The sequence below is a fragment of the Trachinotus anak genome, unplaced genomic scaffold (genome assembly GCF_046630095.1).
Source record: "Trachinotus anak isolate AG129_WGS33_773 ecotype Australia unplaced genomic scaffold, CSIRO_AGI_Tana_v1 ptg000016l, whole genome shotgun sequence".
Classification (NCBI taxonomy): Eukaryota; Metazoa; Chordata; class Actinopteri; order Carangiformes; family Carangidae; genus Trachinotus; species Trachinotus anak.
The window spans coordinates 13,094,584-13,113,187 of NW_027273867.1; the positions used below are offsets into that span (position 1 = coordinate 13,094,584).

General features: G+C 42.6%; 2 protein-coding genes across 23 annotated transcripts in view; both read right to left on the minus strand.

The window, feature by feature from the left end:
* Window positions 1-258: 258 nt before the first annotated feature.
* Window positions 259-15,001, minus strand: ubp1 (upstream binding protein 1). Of its 3 annotated transcripts, none has more exons than XM_071500099.1 (16): window positions 14,697-15,001; window positions 10,353-10,504; window positions 8,989-9,065; window positions 8,795-8,900; window positions 8,599-8,705; window positions 8,273-8,425; window positions 8,018-8,128; window positions 6,183-6,290; window positions 5,789-5,895; window positions 5,607-5,661; window positions 4,410-4,503; window positions 4,186-4,276; window positions 3,957-4,075; window positions 3,711-3,853; window positions 2,748-2,799; window positions 259-2,631 (listed from the first exon to the last, which is right to left on the minus strand). In XM_071500099.1, the coding sequence occupies exons 1-16, from the start codon at window positions 14,768-14,770 to the stop codon at window positions 2,594-2,596; spliced, it is 1,587 nt and encodes a 528-aa protein (XP_071356200.1). In that variant the 5' UTR covers window positions 14,771-15,001; the 3' UTR covers window positions 259-2,593. The 3 variants fall into 3 exon arrangements, with proteins under 3 accessions (XP_071356200.1, XP_071356199.1, XP_071356201.1); XM_071500098.1 differs by lacking the exon at window positions 14,697-15,001 and adding an exon at window positions 13,379-14,623; XM_071500100.1 differs by lacking the exons at window positions 6,183-6,290; window positions 14,697-15,001 and adding an exon at window positions 13,379-14,630.
* A 1,157-nt stretch (window positions 15,002-16,158) lies between these two features.
* Window positions 16,159-18,604, minus strand: part of clasp2 (cytoplasmic linker associated protein 2) — a 56,509-nt gene continuing 54,063 nt past the window's right edge. For all 20 annotated transcript variants that reach the window (XM_071500092.1, XM_071500090.1, XM_071500080.1 and 17 more), the window contains 2 exons: window positions 18,358-18,474; window positions 16,159-17,715 (listed from right to left, as the gene is read on the minus strand). In XM_071500092.1, the coding sequence (XP_071356193.1) occupies window positions 17,638-17,715; window positions 18,358-18,474 (195 nt within the window). In that variant the 3' untranslated portion in view covers window positions 16,159-17,637. The remainder of the gene's footprint in view (window positions 17,716-18,357; window positions 18,475-18,604) is intronic.

The window sequence follows — 18,604 nt, forward strand, 5'->3', positions numbered from 1 at the left end:
TAAATGTCACTTCTGATATCATGTAATACCACAGAAGACAGTTGTTTGATGTGCCTGTTCATCGTGCCTTTGGCATATATATTTGATTTTCCTGTATAATTCATGTTTTCATTGGTTATTAAGACAAAAATTAGGTCCATTATATTCATGACTGTGGCAAAAGGCGTATAGAGAAGTTCATCTGGACTGTGTGAACAGCTGTATCACACATTTGTTTCTTGTAAGATATTTTCTCCAATAATTCAACAAGACACCAGAGAAAGTTATGAAATCATTTATTCCCAGCACATGTGGTTGTGTACATCTCCAGCATACCATACTGTGCACATGAGAAGCATCATCATTGACATTGGGCTGTACATAAACAGTGGTCACCTCTCCTGCTCACACGCTCACACGCTCACAGACAGACAGACGATTGGTCAGGCCGTCAGGGGATCAAAACTGCTCGCCAGAGTTTGCCTGACTTGGTATCACATCCACTCTATTGTCACTCATTTTTGAAGTCGATGAACACAGTTTACTTGAGCTGTGGTAATCACGTCCTTGTAAACACCACAGGAGATCTGGCTCTGGCGCACAGCAAGACAAAAACAGAAGTTTTTTTAGTCTCAACATTCTCTTTTCTGTTCTACTCATAAGGTGGATGAGACGAGGGTGTGGCTGTAGGACTATTGACTACACATCAAGCTTTAGTTTTTGTGAATTTTCAGTGCAGGCTTGGTCTCTAACATCTGGAAAAAGAAGGAGGGGTTACACTCACCAAGGACCAAACTATCCTTCCCTCCCTTCTCTGTCTTCCACATGCTCTTTACTAAACAGCAAGCTAAACACAGTTTCATTATACCAACAGGAAAAAAGTTTATGACAACTACTGACATGATTAAGTTTTCTTTGTAAGAACGAAAAATGATACACATGCACGCACACACGCACACACACACACACACACACACACATTCTGACACTTAGAGGCGTGCAAACTGTGCACTTCAACATTGCCAGACATTGTGTACCAAAAGAGGGGGTCAACTAAACCAACAGTGCCGCCCTGCTACTCCCCGACCTGTGTGCGGTTTGCTGTCACTTTTCAAAGTAAGAGCACTCAAAACACATGACCTGCACTTCCTGTGCTCAGCTACATTAAAAACACAAGAGTTTGAAGATGGATGTGGAGCTGCCGTGATTTTCTAGTCTACAGGATAAGACTATTGAAACCAGGCTACAACACTGATGCTTTTCTACCAGCCTGCTGCATTATGGGTTGCTTCTTGTAGAGCAGATCCTGGAATAGAGGGTTTATTACTCTATACATGTAGCACACAAGCAGCTCCAATACATGAGGGTTTTTTTTTTCACGTTCTGACCAATTCTTTTAATGCTTTCATGTGAGGCTTTTCCTCAAAAAATGCCTATCAATCTGCAATCTTTTTGGTCCACATTATAGTAGGTTTTTGGATAGGTGTTACTGCTCTGCATGGCAGTCTTCTACTGAGGTTTGTTCCTCTTTTTCTGCACATACACACACACTGTCAAAATCCCAGGAGGTGTTAAACCCCCACTCCAAAAAAACCAGTGTTTCAAAGTCAGCACAGAAAGCAGAGGAGTCAAAGAAGAGGTGTATGTGCTCTGTGTGTGAATGTGAGTAAAAGACTGAGCTAAAAAGCCAATATGGCACCAGAAACAATTTAAGTCAATGAGAGCAATAGAAACAGCTTATCCATAAATAAAGCATCAACTAAAAACAGTAAAAGCACAGGCCAAACAGGACGTTCGTTAAGAGAGTTGAGGTGAGTATGACATCATGTCAACAGACAGATATGGCTGGAAGTCTAAAATCACATAGGATAACTATGTGATAAGAGTCAATGAAATCAGTCCATTTGACAAAGTCCGAGGAAAAAAAAAAAAAAAAATTGAATGTTGGTGTTAACATCCACAAAAGTTGACGCCACTTCCACAAATTTAGCCTGGCTATTTCAGGGGTTGCCAAGCTGAGCTGATCAATAAATGGTTTACTACAACAACCCCAAGAGAATGTTAAATAAGCAGAGTAAGTTGGGATTCTCCTTTAAGCAAGTTAGTATGTTGAGATCGCATGCTGTTCAGCAGTACAGGTTATCAAATACTGGCCTAGTGCTGGTTGTGCGCGTTGTGTAGGAAGGGCAACGAGCAATAAGGAAACTCTGCTTTCTTTCTGTCTCCTGCCGGCCAGATGATACTCTCCCCTCTCTCCTGGAGCCTCCCCCCTCCCTTCTCCACACAAAGACCATATAAAAGACAAAAATAAAATAAAACCAAAATACATAGAAGATAATTATCTTTCCCCGAACCCTATATCCCCCCCAGTCTCTCTTCCTTTAACTAATCTCCTCCGTTAATAGTGTTTTCAATATGAAACAGTGGACGCACCCATGTCAGATTCTAACATTTACATGGCTTTAACGCAGTCTCTCTGCTTTCCATCAAGCGATCGTTTAGAGAGAGAGGGAGGAAGTAGAAGGAAAGAGTAGAGGCAGGCAGAAAGGGACAGAGGGAGGCTTCTGCTCCAAAACAGAGGGTGGAGTATTAGTGATGCCATCTGTCCTCATCACTACTTCAGGATTAGATGGAGTCCTTCGCCCAGTTCATCTGGAGGAGAAAGAAGTGTGACAAGAAGTACATTAAATCCTTGGCAATTGAGGATCTTTTGAACTGGATGTCATGCCCAAGTACAATGTTAGAGATGGATACGTTTATGAGCTCACCTTTGACAGTGCTGATCAAAAAACAGCTCTCGTCAGGTAAGTTGTAAACCATCTGGAAATGACAAAACGGACGAGCTGAAATGTTGTAGCTCCTTTAACATCACCGTCAACTTGCAGAAAGTGCTTTTTTGGTGTTTGACAGGATATGATGGTCAGACTTTCTGAGTCAAGAGAGGGGTTCATTAGAGCATAAACAACACACTAATGTGTGTGATGGCAGAGGACTGTAAATTGCATGCAAATAAGTGACAGTACAGACAGTGGGGCTGTTGTTCTTGGTCAGATAGCACACAAAATAGTGACGCACAGTTTATTTCTTCCTCAGCACAGAGTGACTGACTCAGTACAAGCACTGCCATTTACTCTGGCCTCTTCCACCTCAGCTTGATTTTTTCCATTCATGTGGATTATAGCCAGAACAACACTGAATTACTGAGGCCAATTCTACTATCAATATGTGAGAGTTGAAAACTTAACATAATGAGTCATCATCCGATTTTTTCCCCCACATATTGCTCCTGCTATTTTGATCTTAATTTGATTTGGTCTCGTCTTTTGTGCACATCAGCACATCATTGTTCTTTCACTGTCTCTTCATGGAGGGTTTAGACAAAATTCACAGAAAGTGTTGTGTGTGTTAAAATTAAGATTTTTCAGTTTGTACCTCATTTCATAAGTCTGGAACCCATCATGTTATAATAAATGTTACTCAAGTACCATCTATTTGAAGTATAAGCTCATTGTTTTGTGAATATTACACATTTACAAGCAAACAGCACAAACTGTATTAAACAGCTGAGTCAGCGTAGAGTCAGTATTCACGTTAATGCTTTTTCCTGCTCAAAGTGGAGAGTTTACCTTTTTAATTATACCATCCCTCTTAATAAAGAGCCCTTCAGTGTGATAATCTGTAATAAAGTGCTCGTGGAGAGGCAAACGGCCTGTGTGTTTGTGTGTTGGTACCTGGTCACTAAGCAGGATGTGTATGCCTGTAGGACCCTGCCTGTACACCTGGTTGATTTTTTCCATTGGAAGGCTGCACACACACGCCATCTTGCGGATCAATTCTGCAGCTGTCAGCTCCTCTAGGTACAGAGCGTGGTACACTGCACAAACAAACACGCATTTTAAATTCAGACCATTTACATGCCACTTCTACTTGTGATGCCAAGGACTACATGCTTTTGCACACATAATTTCTATCTGTACCGCGTAAACTAGAGGAGATGCTGTGGTCTCCATTTTCATTGGTGCTGTGTCTCTCCAGCAGGGGGCTCTCCCGAGGGGACTCCTGACAGACATACACCGTCAACCTGGGGCACATTGACCTACACACACACACACACACACACACACACGAAAAAAAAATTAAGTGGAAAAACACTTACACGTTATTGCTTTTACAGGTATACAACCACAGAAAAACTCACACACACACCTGGATTTAAGTGCATTGAAGAGTCTGATCCCATCTGCTGGCCCACAAATCTGGACCAGGTCGTCCCTGGTTAGCTTCAACAAATCAGAACCTTCGCAGAGGAGACAGAGGAGCAGTCAGTTGTACTGTAGCCGTTATCACTCTACATGTGTGTTTTAATGTGTGTGTGTGTGTGTGTGTGTGTGTGTGTGTGTGTGTGTGTGTGTGTGTGGAGGAGGAGGTACCTGAGAAGTGAGAGAAGAGCCTTGTGTAGGAGCTGAAGCGGTTTTTTAGCAGCCACTTCTGTGCGTCCTGTATGGACGCAGTGGGGCTCAGCTGCTGTAGAGGAGGACAGGGACACAGAGGATGTCAACACATGGATCTGGGCTTTACTTTCCCCCCTCATCCTCAGCAATCACATCAAACCGCAATCTACTCATGACTGATGTAAATAGGTCTGCATCTAGTGGTTATTTTGCTTTGCCACTGATCTATAGATTACTTTTGATGCACTGTTTACTCAAAAAAATCTCAAAAATAAAACAAAATTCCATCACAGATCATATAAACTTAAAATGATATATAAAGTTGCTTATTTTGTCTCAAATTATTTAAATTTAAATTTTTTAATTGCAGTGGTAGGGTCAATATTTATGATCCAGGAATCAGTAACCAGCTAATGTTTGGTATTTTCACCAGATAAGACACCCAAGTATCAGTATTATACGATATAGCAGCAGTATAAAATCTAGAGATTCTGCGTCTCACGTGACGTGTGTGGTTCCCGGCAAAAATACATGGAAAACACCTGTTGATAGTCATATTGACATCATACCATCAACATTACATAAAACTGACACATTTCACTTATAGTTTCTATAAGTTATAGTTTCTGCATCTGAATATCAGACAAACATATAAAATTATAAATATTATATTTTTTGACCATTTTAGCAGCAACCCAATGTAGATCACAATTATATAATGTCAATAATTTAACAAGTGAAGGGCAGTATTTTAACGGTGCACACTCATCTCCCTGTGTGTGTGTGTGTGTGTGTGTGTGTGTGTGTGTGTGTGTGTGTGTGTGTGTGTGTGTTGCTCTGAACAAGAGTAAATAAGGTTTCTTATGAAAAGAAATCCAACATTCGAGTATTGACAGCCATATCCAAACTAGGTGTAGAAAGATAGAGCTGGCAGTAGCAGCAGGTCAGTGACACAGACCATCAGAGTAATAAAAGCCATGACAGTGTGACAGTGAACCAGCATGCACATTACCAGTTTCCTCAAACTGAAGCAGCTAAATGGGATTCAGCCATCATTCATTTTTATATATTCACTGTGCTTTTTCTACTGTCCCATGTCAATATGTCTTTGGTGAAAAATATTTCCGTCTTTAACCTTTCCACCAGTTAACACAGGTGCATCGAGTGCAGACTAACCTCCAAGTTTCCATGGCTGCCAGGGTCTGCCTGGTGATTGGGAGAGGATGAGTCACTAGAAAACAGGAGATGACAATTAAGAGAGGCGAGACCAAAAACACCTCAGTTAAAAACACAAACAAGAGCGCGCGCGCGCGCGCGCGCACACACACACACACACACACACACACACACACACTTACCTGTCCGGTACTGAGGAGGTTGTGTAGGTGGACAGTGGGGTTGAGGCGAAAGAGGGAGTAGCTGCCTGGTTGGTGCTGACATAGGCGTTGTCTGGCCATGGGGAGCACTGAGGAAAAATGAACACATCTGGAAACTCAATTATACCAAAACCTGACATAGTTAACTTATTAGTGTAATTATTACTGAAGGCCAGCTCCAGCTAACCAGAAACAATAGCTTAAGGGTTGAAGAAAATTCAAGGGTGTACTAGGAACTTGACTTTGCACCATCTCCACCCCACCTAATGTCAAATACATCCCCTTCCCAGGAGTAAGGGTCTAGTGTCTACAAGCTTAAGGCTGTGGATGGAGTGATGGGGAAGAGGAGTGGAGGAGAGGAGAGCAGGGTGCTTACGCTGCCTCTCTTGGCCAGGGAGTCGCCACAGTCAGCGGGAAGTGTCCGCTTGCTGGACTTTTTCAGCTCGTGGTCACCCGCATCCTCTATGATGGGTTCAAGCCTCGTCTACATACAGACACACAGCAGGAGGTTAGCCAGCCAGCGACCAGCACAAAAAACACAACCAATAACTCCAGGAAACACGCTCCATCACTGAGTGAATTATCTGAGGGACATCTTGGTGTGGCATACAAGTATATAAAATGTAAAGTTACTGCTCGAGCACTAGAAATTACCCATGCTATTTTGATTTTGATTTGATTGAAAAAGACAAATTATACCTTTGTCCCTTATTTCATTAGTCTGGAATACATCATATTAAAACCATTAAAGCCATTTAAGTAGCATCTGTTTGGAGAATAAGAATAACACTGTTTAGTGAATATCATGCATTTAAAAGCAAACAGCACGAACTGTATCCCAGAACCTGAGTGAGTGTGGAGTCATTCATGTGTTGACGCCTTTTCCTGCTTAAACACCATCCCTTGTAATAAAGACGGTATTAGTTGGATGGGATTGAATTAAGAGTGAAACATAATCTATACTAAACCACCCAATTCTTTTTGCCCCTTTTTTTCAAATTGTGCAGAGTTTCCCTCAGTGTTGAGATGTGGAGATGGACCACTTTGCCTGACGTAATGTCCATCTCTGATAACATCATAGAAATTTGTCCTTTTATTTACACATTTGGCTTCAGTGAAAAAGAGCAGAGATACCTTTTCACACAGCAAATGCCATCTATTTAAAAAGTCTGTCTTTTGTTCAGGCCACTAGTTTCTAACTTAATTGATCACTAGATGAGGTGAATCAAGATTTAAGTGGCTTACAAACTCTGCAAAGAATTAACTTGGAGGAACCTTATTGTGCATTACAACACTACTGCTAACCATCTGCCACTATACACCAGACACCATTTAATTTTCCAAGCAGTCACTTCAGTTCATGTCACAACAGCATTAAAATTGATTTGCAGAGACACGCTCAAGACAGATGATCTATCACTGTGAACAATCTCTTGACGTGAGTGTTATGTTGTTGAAGTATTGTCTCTTTTTAAGACCTTCTCTGCTGTGTTTAATTGATGTGCCTGCAAGTTGCTGTGCCATTGAACATCTGTGTGTTAGTTGCCAAAAAGCATTTTAATTCAAGAGCTGTAAGTTGTGGAGGGAAAAAAAGTCAAAGCCATAAAATAATAGGAAAAAATAGCAAAGGAACAAAAGGGACCATGTGAATTTGGTGGTTCTTTGCACTAAAATGACTGCTGTTTGGTAGTTTTCTTTCAAGGCTCAATTGGCAAAATGGTTTAATATAATAGTTGGTTGGCAGAAAATGAACTGGCAACAATTTTGATAATGGATAATCATTTGTTAGAGTCAGTTATCAAGCAAAAGTACTTCCTCTTGAATCCAGCTTTTTTACTTTTGAGGAATTAGTGCTTTCCTCTCTGTTTTATATTGTTTAATTAATTTAATTTTGAGTGATTTTATGATAATTCTAATCCGCAGACCAAGACAATGGCTGTCCAGATGGTAAGGAAAGAACGTTCAGAAATCTAAATCATTAATACATGTTTGAGAAAAAGGTTGTCATTGATGAGGTCTTTTGTTGCACATTGGCTATAACACCAGGATGGCGGTGGGCTGCTTTGCAGAAATACATCTCACTTACTCTAGTGCATATATTTAACATGGTGAAAAACTGAACCTGGATGCTTGTTAGTATTATTGCTTTGATATGAATGCTATAACCACATAGCTGTAAAGTCTGACTGTCCATTGCAGCTGCATACTGACCTCTGACAGGATAGTGGTATCGTAAGAGGGCTGGTACTTTTCCTTCTCTTGAGCTGTACGTTTCTCCATCTTCTCCCTATCCGTCTTTTGCTTACGGTCCGCCCCCTTTGGCTAAACGGGGAACCAGAAAAGAAGAAACCAGACAAGGAAGGAGAGATTTAATTGCTGTGAGCGCCGACACATGAGGTAGCAGAGAATGTAAACATAATTTCAGTCAGTGGAAACATTTCCCCACGTGAGGTATTGAGTGTGTACCTTAAAGACTTTGATTTGGCAAGAGGCAGAGTGGAGGTGCTCTGTGTACTCTCCACTGTCTCCCTGGGCGAACGTGTCAATCTGGATCCTGAAGGGGACACCCTTCTCCCCACCATGTTTTCTGGGGGTGAACTCTGTACTAATACAGTGCACCTGCAGACAGCATGGAGACAACGGTATGAGTGTGATCAAAATATGTGTTTGATGTGGAAATTCAGTGGCACGCCCAACAGATGGCACAAAAGAGAGCTCTGTGTGTGTGTTTGTGTGTGTGTGTGTGTGTGTGGCTTGTCTCAGTGAGGATGTTGTGTATGTGTGTGTTTTACCTGCACAAAAACAGAAGTCCTTTTGTTCATGTCCCACAGGAACTCAGCAGCGTTGAGCTGGGAGGGGTGAGTCTTCGGCTCCACAATGCCCACTGACATGGGGATATCTGTCTCACACACACACACACACAGATATTTGAACTCCAATTCACACACAGGACGATTAAAGTAAACATTTCTCGCCAGGCATCATTACCGATGTCAAGGAGACGGTCGCCAGGACGATTCCACTTCCAGCCCTCCAGCTGCTGGTGCTCTGTGTACTGTAGCCGGCGGTCATGAAACACCACTCGCACTGTGCTCTACACAAAAAGACACACCATGTTAGGTACAAAGTGTGCTTGATGTAGTAAGTTCGAATCTGTCCTCCAGCTGAGAGGATCCTCTCACCTTCACCATTTTGTTGTTGATCTCTGGTAACTCCCCTGCCTTCCTGTTGTCCAACATACGCACCTCGTAAGACTGGCCTGAGGGAGACAAAACCCAACGAAAGGGTGAATGTATATATTCCTTGTATTTTAGAGTACAGGCTTTGTTGTCATGTAATTTGGGAGAGACTGAAGAATAAAGGCCCTTTTCTAACAAACTAAAATGCAAAACTATAAAAAGAGATAAAAGTTTCTTAAGTATATTTCTGTCCATGTGTCCAGGATGTCTCCTCCTCTGATAAAACGCTCAAGCGTTTGTAGACTTCTCGTCAGTCCAGCCATCTAGTTTTTCTTTTTTTAAACTTATTAAACTTTTGAGAACAAAAAATATTTTGTAACAATTAACTGGGCTTGCTGTTGAGTTTTGGTGGCTTTAAAAAGACTTTTGACAAAACTCCACCCTCATCTCTAAGCCATTGGAAAGTACTGCCACCTGAGCGGGTACATTTTGGGGAGCCAGACCTAAATATAGGCCCAGACTCGTTATTTAATAAAATGTCCATCTCCTCTGACGTCTTTCTGCTCGGATGAATATAAAATACTCAACTTGTGTTGTAGTGAGGCAGCCTTTTTTGTGGCAGGCTTAATTTGCAGATGCTGAGACAAAGTTCTTTGTTTACAATGTGTAGTGTTTCGTGTGACAAGTTACGTTCACTCGTGACAAGTGATTTACCACTGTAATGGTACATCACTTGTCAGACACAACATGCCAACATTTTCCACATGGATGACCAGTCTGAATCATCAGTTTGAAAAATCCTTTGCTTCAGCAACAAATAAAGCTTAAAGTGCTACAAGCACCATTTTAGCTGTTTTATAACTTCTGTATAATTCACCATGGAAATCCCACTTTTATGTATAAATTCTGTTAAAGCTTTAATTCCATGAAAACTGGGATTAATAATTGATAGTTTCTGTCTTGCAGTAAACATGTAAGTCCATATATGTTGCCGCTTCTCATTAAAAAGAGGATGCTACTGGTTCCTCTGTTCATTTCAATCTATTTATATGCCATTAAATTAGAAAATCTCCATTTGTGCCAGGAGGCCAGAGGACAAGAGAGGCTGCCACTCACCTCCACAAAGGTTTCATTTTACAGTAATTATACTAATGTGGAATAAACTAATGTGGTAATTATGTACTGGTGTTAAATGATGGGTTTGTGTGAACAAACCAGATCAAATACCATCATCTTTATGTGCAGTTTTGTTGTCCAAGTAGAAAAGTTAAATTACTTAACAGAAAAGAAATAAGAACAAAAGCAGGTAAAATACAAAAAAAAAAAAAAAAGACCCTTGAATGGATGAACTGTATTTAGTGTCTCACCTTGGTTTAGGTATGTGAGCGTCTCGTCGTGCAGCTTGACGGCAGGCGATGTGGCGGCGCACAGCACATACTGGAATGGGGGATTTTTGGTCTCGCTTTCGGTAGAAAGGCTGGAGTCCTCCTGCTTAAAGATTGGCAGAGCCAGCACATCGCTGAGAGAGACAGAGAGAAGACACACAAACAGACAGTAAGTATGGACAAGCAAGGAAAATAAACAACCCCAGAAAAAATAATTGTGACACCTAAGAGCTTTATTTAGTGAAATTTCCTTGATTTTGGTTTGTCATTCTTTTTCAACTGCCTTGTGTCTTAAGGTGACTCAAAGTTCTGAGCTTTTATTAAAATCCCAAAAACCATGTGGGATCCATCCTGACGTCAACATAATCACCGTGAGCACCTAAAAGCAAAAACAAACCCTGCCTTTATTCCTCAAGCCTGAATGTTCTGACTGTTGTTCCACTTTGCAATTATCTCCACAAAACACAACAAATGGTTTGTGCCATAGAAACTGTTGTATGCACCGCTTTTGGTAAGACAATACTTCACCTCTTCATAGTGTGAAATTATTAAATGGATTGGCTTATTTTAGAATAAGTGACGAAGACTCTCCATCGATCAAATGGCTCTCTGATTATGTATGCATGAGGCAGCTGCAGGATAAATGAACAAAAACACCCAGAGATAGCCTGAGCTGCTGACACATACTATCTCTCACACTTGGCAGCCACTCTAGACAACCAACCCGTCCTCAGCTCACCCTGACAAATGCTGCAGGAGTGTCAACGGGGGCACAGTGAACGGGAGTGTGCTTGTGTGTAGATCTCAGTGCTTGTTCCCTGCAAAGAAATGTAGACCCTGGCATCTCATTACCTGGAAAACTTTTTGGCAAGTCATGATGCTTCTCTACAAGCGAGCCAAACTTTAAAACGAAAAAAACCAAACGACAACACAAAACAACTCGATAATTTTAAGAAATTCCTGCAGCACCTTCCTCCAAATAACAAAGTCTTCCAAACTGCAGTCTCAAAATCACTTTCTCTCAATCACTTGCCTGTGTGCTTTCTCTGCCCAGACAATGCCAGTCTGGGTGCCACAGCCCTGTTAAGCCCTGCTGCCCAGGAAAACTACATCTGCTTCCTGAAATCTGAGGACCTGGCTCCACCGAAACACACTGAGACATTCTGTTCCTACCAGCTGCTGACTCCAAACATGCCCCGCAACCCACCCCAACACCACAGATAGCACTACTCCTGCAGCCACTGACACCAATGTCACACACATATGCTTTTTACTAATTGACATACATGCAACCCATCACCTGAGTATTGGTAAACTTGCTTACTCTCATAAGAGACTATCAAACACCTACGTCACACTCAGATAAACGCACGCTAAAAGCAGATGGCCAAGGAAGCTGTTGATAAGACACTTTCATGCTCTGAGAGCTTCTTGACCTCGTCACACAAATGTCATGACCTCCCATGACCTATTACAAAATACAGTGCACACATACCAAGAGCTACTAATTGAACAGGTGGTTTATACAAATACAAGTCTGATGCCAACAGGCTCCTCCTCTCATTCCCTAAGGAAGACGTACACATGAAATGTTGACTCCTCTTCACAAGTTGTCCTGACTAAACAGTGCTTCCCTCATTCATAAGACGCCATGTTTGGGAATAAATGTTGGAATCACCTGAGCAACCAGAAACTGGTGCAATAGCTATGTGTCACTGGAGTAACACTGAGGATAAACATTTGGTACTGGACTGCATGGATTCCCTGCAAATACTGTACAGAGTCAAAGTTGGGTATCATCTGAAAATGTTAGATTTCAGTGCAAATATGTTTCTGTACTGACATCAAAACAATACTGGTTTTAATATCATAGACTGAGGAATATAAAACATGTTTTACCATCTTTCTAACATCTACAATTCAATAATGACTGTACAAAACCTGTCGCTGGGGAAAATTTTATGATTTCATTGAAATCTCAACTTACAAAACAACAAGTTAATCATGGATCCTGTTGTAAGACTGTTGCCAAACTGTTCAGTGAATGCACCAGTGTAAACTAAATAACTTAAGAAAGACTAAATATCTGATAAAATAAGTAAACAAACCCAAGAATCTAGCCAAGCATTCAAATGAAACTCTTTGTATTTGACACTTGATGCTTGTTCCTATGGATATATTTTGCTCAAAAGTACTGATGTGCTATTCCCAGGACTAGTAGCTACATTGACACACTGGCTGTGTCACTCTTTCTTAGAAAGAAAACAGATTTTTTAAAAATGTGTTAGTGTGAAATTATGAACTGTTCATAATCATCAGAAATGCCAGATGTTAGCTACATTATCTCTGTAGCAGGGAATGAACGTTCAAGAACAAAAAAAGGAAATTATACGCAGGTCTGTCCTAAGATGAAGGGGAGAGGGAAGACGTACTGAAGTGTCAGGCCTTTGTGTCAATTAGCTTAAGGAACTTTCTTTATCAGGAAGACTAAAGTCAGAGCCAGAACCTCAGACACAATACACAATCTTTTGTTTCCACACACAACAAGTCTTCAGAAACAAAGCCAGGGACCCATTCAGCCTGTGTGAGAGCTTGAACCAGGGCCTTTCCTGCAGATGTTCTCAGTGTTATATTGCAGTAAACACAAAGTGTAAGTCTCGTTGGGATGGCGCAAACATGCACACACACCATTGTCTGAGCAACAACAACAACAACTGAGTGAACTGATATAATATCTTTGTGCCTCACGGTATAACCTGTGTCTTTCCTTTTGTTTTTGTGGGGGCAATTGAGAAATTAATCTTTGTCCCTAATCATGGCACCCTGCAGCGACTGCCTTACTCCAAATCCAGAAACAAAGAGAAGCCGTCACAGCCAGTACAAAGGGAATAACAGACATGGAGGATGTAATGTTAACACTTCCAGAAAGAGTGTGTGTTGTTCTCTCTCTCTCGACCCACTACTGAGCTAGGTAGCTGGGGTTTGGCATGTTGATTCCCGTCTCTGACCTCATGCTGTAGGCTCCAGCCCCCAGCTCCTGTCCGATGCCGGACAGGCTGGCATCGAAGTCGTGCACCAGCCCCGACTCGATGGTGGCGTCGTCCATCTTCAGCACCCAGGCCATTGGCCCCAGCTCCTTGTCCTCGGCTTCTACTTGGAGGGCCGCCAGCTTGCTTCAGGTACGAGAGGTCGGCTAGCGAGGAAGTGGGCTCTGCAGCTTCTGGGTGACGCCGTGAGAGGAAAGTTACGCTGCTAGCCCGTTAGCCGCTCCTTGGCAAGCTGGGCAGGCGAAGTGGTAGCTTTCCACAGAGACTGGGTTTATCGCCATATCTCCACTCGGGGTTTTCGGGGGGGCTTTTATCGCGCAAAATGCTGCTCCACGACTGGCAGACTGTCTGAAAGTAACGATAAGTTAGGATCCTCTCAGCTAAGAAATGTTAGTCGTGACTGAAGATACGAGCTGATTGTCAGCATGCTAACGTTAGCTAAGAGCTAGCTAGCTTCACAAAGGTAACTTAAAACAGACTAGCATGAATTCAGCAGCGCCGCTGATACCCCAGGCGCGGAGTCTCCACGCAGGCTGGCTCACGTTAGCTCAACAAAATACAACAAGCAGAGAAGATGGTATTGTTTCAGTCCACACGCCGCATCCCACGCAGCGTCCGCACAGCTGTTGCTACCTAGCTATCAAGCTAACTAGCATCAACTTCACTGAATCAACTGAGTGGTGTCCGGTGACCTAAGAGCTGCTCTCTTCTGGCGCTGCCTGAACCACCCCAGCCCGCTCTCCTCTTCTCATCGCGGGGCAGGAATCACCGCTAAGGCTCCCAGTCCTTGAGGCGCAGTCCTTTAACCATCCAAAGTGCAGCGGTTGACACAAAACCAGGCATCAACATGGCTCCCTCAGCGTACAGACTGTCGGTCTGTGAAGCCTGCGGGGCTGCCACAGCCAGCCTCAGGAAGGACGCCAGGACGGCGGTCAGCCAATCAGAGGCCGCCTCCTGTGCCCAGCGCAAGAGGATTAGCCAATCAGAGACCCCGGAGCTGCCGTCATTGTGTCCAACTGTAGCTGTGCTGTGTCTCCAGAAACTACAATAATATATCTATAAAGTCATGTCTGTCAACAAAGAAGAGCACCAAATACCCCGTTTTTCACACTCACACAACATGTGTCATGCACACGCGCAGTTATAGGCTCATTTGGCCACAGGTAGAAGTAATAACGAAAGTAGTTATTCATTATTCATGTAGTGCAAAACACACATTTACACTGCTCTGACACCGTCAACTAAACCAATCAGACATGTCACTTTCTGAGGGTCGTACCGTGTGTAGCTGCCGCCGCCGTGTCTCTGTACGGGAGCTCGGAAGTTTTCAGTGTAGGACTGCCAGAACAACATCGTGTCCCACAGCTGTTGTGGCTACAGACCGCCTCACTCCTGCTGCAAACAAACACGACTCAGTCTGACACCGAGGACACCCAAACGGGAGCTCATGTTTGATTCAGGTCAGCGTCGAAAAGGAGTCCAGCCCGCCGGAGCTGAGACTCAGTGTGTGCGTCCTGGTCAATAATTATCCACCCGTCGGTCACTGGACGTGGCGCACGGTCAAGACTCTGGGTGGCGAAGTTTTTCCGAGCAGGGTATACATGCTATTTTGGCTCAGGGTGGGGGGGGGGGGGGGGGGAAGACCCGCCTCACGGCTCAATTAATGTCCCCCTGTCTCACAGTTCAGGATACAGACGTCAACATACACCTTCTTGTAAAGCTCAGACAGAGTGGGCCAGAAATCCAGCTGGGTAACCTCCAATTAATCCCTTACATGCAGAAACCAGAGAGCCCTCTTAGTGAATTTGTAGTTTCAAGAATGACATTAGACAAGTTGCATGATAACTGTTTAGTAATGCTTCCTTTCATGTAAGAAGCCTGCATTTAAAAATACCTGAAATAAATAGTAAATGTACGCAGAGGTAAAAGTACAGTGTAGTACAGTGTTACATTATTGGATTTCTGTTGCAGTTGGAAGTCATTTTGGCCACATTATGTATTATTGTGTAGTTTAATCCACAACAGTGCATCATATTTTGTATATTTTGCATATAAAATTAAATCTGCAAAGTAACTATAGCTGCTGGATAAATGGAGAATAAAGTATAATGTAACATAAAATGGCAACACTAAATCAGTGATTACAAGTATATCAAAATTGTACCTGAGTAAATGTATTGGTTACACTCAACCACAGCTTGTGGATGTCCAGCCATGTTTCCACTCCTTAAATAAAACTGATATGTTTGCCGAAGAAGGCCATTGTTTTGAGGACAGACAGAGTAAGGACTGGGCAGCTAGGAGGCGTTGGCAGGGAGGTCGGGGGGTTTACAGGTCAGACTGGCACTCTATCTGGGACCCTCTTTAGCTGCACCTAAATTTACAGCCCAGAGAGCAGATGCATACATGAAATTCAGCACCGGTTTCCCAAATAGCTATGTTGCATAAGACACAAATGTTATCTTTGCACCACTTCTGTGTTAACCCACCTTATCAACTAGTACATGCTGTGAACACCTGCACATTTTCTTGCCAGAGCTCTCTGCTCTAAGGAGAAAATGCCAATGTTGGAGAAGCTGGGACAAGAGAACATTTGGTGTTGTAGCTTCATAAATTACTTCAACAATTTGTTGATTATAAAAACAGACTAATTTCAACTAACTAATTGTTTCAGCTCAGATTAGTGCTTCTCACAATGGGACTCTTTCCCAATGCAAAAATCACAGAGGCAGGGCTTATCATTATCTGTACAAGTTCTTTATTTTATTGTAAGCACAGCTTTGTAAATGCACAGAGGAAACACAACAGTGAAAACTAGAATGTTACAAGAGGAAGGAAAGAAAGACACGATGAACAGGAGAAAGGGGTGACATGACAATTGTTTTTCAGAGCTGTAAATAATACATTTCTACAAATTTCTCAGCAGAGAAAAATAAGTGTGAGAGAGAGAGAGAGACTACGGCACGCGCAACAGAAAGAGAGAGAAAAGAGGGAAAAAATAAAAACAGGGGTGGGCACACGTGCGCGTGTGCACCCTCCCCCCAGCGGGCGACTCTCCTAAATGACACCGTTATTGGGTATTCCATTTTAATATCATATATAGATACATATCCACTATGTGATAATAAGCCATGTCCTGTCATACTTCATGTAGTAAGCAGCACGCACCCATCTTCCTCTCAATGTTGCCCAGAAGTGGACTGATCCAAGATGAGCTGGGAGAAATGGAGGACACCATGTAGTTATCTGAAAGGGGCGGACATTTTCACATTAATTTAAAACCCCAGTCACACTATTCTGACTGTCAATAGGATCCAGATAAAAAGTTATTATTTTAAATTTAGTCTCATGCATAGCCAAGCACATAACGCCTCCTATACGTCGGAATTTGCCAATGTTCTGTATTTGCTATGAGCAGGTATGACCCACTGTGACTTGCGTTCGTACTGTGCAGGGTTGGTTGGTCGTACCTTTTTGGCTCATCAGCACCTTTTTGAAAGAGAGAACATGTGTTCATGTGCGAGAGAGAAAACTCCAGACGTTAAAAACTGCTGCAGTAAAACCTCATTGCGTAAAATAAATTCAAACTATGACACAATGCAAATTTACATTCCGGTCTACCTGGCCCCAGTCACTCACTGTTCAAGAAGGAAACAAAACGGCACCATTTGTTCGTCTCAGCGCTGTCTGATGAACGCCCCCCCCCCACCCCGCAGAAAAATGAGAACCATGCAGATACACCACTTCCTGTTGACATCAAGATGTTGTTCAGAGGGGATACTGTTGTGTTCGAGATATAAAGGAGAGTGGAGAGGACGGACATTTCATATCTTCATCCTGGAGTGATTAAACCTGGGTGGAGTAGGTGACTGTATGTGTTTAATGTAAATTTAAGGGTTCAGTTCAGTCTGAGATCAGGGTGGATCCTCAGTGATGAGTCAGGAGAACTGCAACACTCCTCTCCTTTGCACCACAACTCCCATCTTGCTGTGTAGCAGTAAATGTGTGAGGACTGTGTGTACCTAGGTGTGTGTGAGCGTCACTCTGCTGTCCAGAGTGTAAGCGTATGTGTGGATGTAAGCAGTTTGCTCCTGTGAAAGAGTGTTAGCATGTCTGTTTTGTTCTCGGTCTGTGTGGATGTGAGCATGTGAACAAATGTTTTATGTTTGGTGGGCAGAGTTGCAGTTCTGTGGTTGCCCTGTGGGAGGGCGCTGTGTCTCCTATAGGCCCTCAGATGGGGGTTCACTGCCGCTGGAGCCAGACTGGGCGCGCTTGATGTACAGATTCAACAGCTTCAGCTACGTACAGAAAAACAGAACAGAGGATGGACATGTAAATGTTTGTCTCTACAGGTCACACAAATAAACTTTGCATCTATTCAATATATTAACATTGTATACTGTTGACTGATGCTTCCATGAAATTGGCTGACGCTGCCAGAGCAAACTTTTCTGGAGCTGTGGCTAAATTTTTGTCATATGTAGTATATGTAACTATGTTGAAGTACCTGTCTGTCACATGACCATTGCTTCACTGTGATGTCTTGCTGTGGATGGTACATGATGCCAGGATGAATCTACAGCTGATAAACTTTGATTCAAACCTTTATATAGTTTATTTTTTTAAGGTTTTCATGGTTTTGCATATTCTTTAACATTTTCCTGTCAAGTCTATTAATAACAGTAGTGGCGGATTGAATGAGAATATGTAAGTTTCGGTTCAGAAAGAAGCATTACGGGAACAGAGGGCTGTAATCAGTGATGTGATGTTGCACGGGACAGACATATAAAATAAAGGCGTTAAACTGATTTTAAGTCTCGACACGCCAAATTTCAACCTGTTTAGATGTGTAAAGACAAAAAGATCTTGCATGGTAACTTGCACTAGAAACTACACGTTTTTAGGTTTGCACAGTTTAAAATGCTTTAAGGTCAGGTCACCTTGCTGCTAGAGAGTTGGCTGAGGTGCGGCTTGAGTTCCTCTCCGATCACCGCATGAATGGCCACCAAGCAGAACACACAGGCTTTCCTCACACTGCTCTCAGAGTTATCATAACCCTGTTCAACCAAATGAAATAGGTTACAAACCTGCAAAGACCTTTGTTCAGAGGAGAGGAGTCAGAGAAAGTATTTGTGCATGATTGTGTGGGTTGTCTGAGGGGAGGAGGTGCATTAGTTTGACAAATTT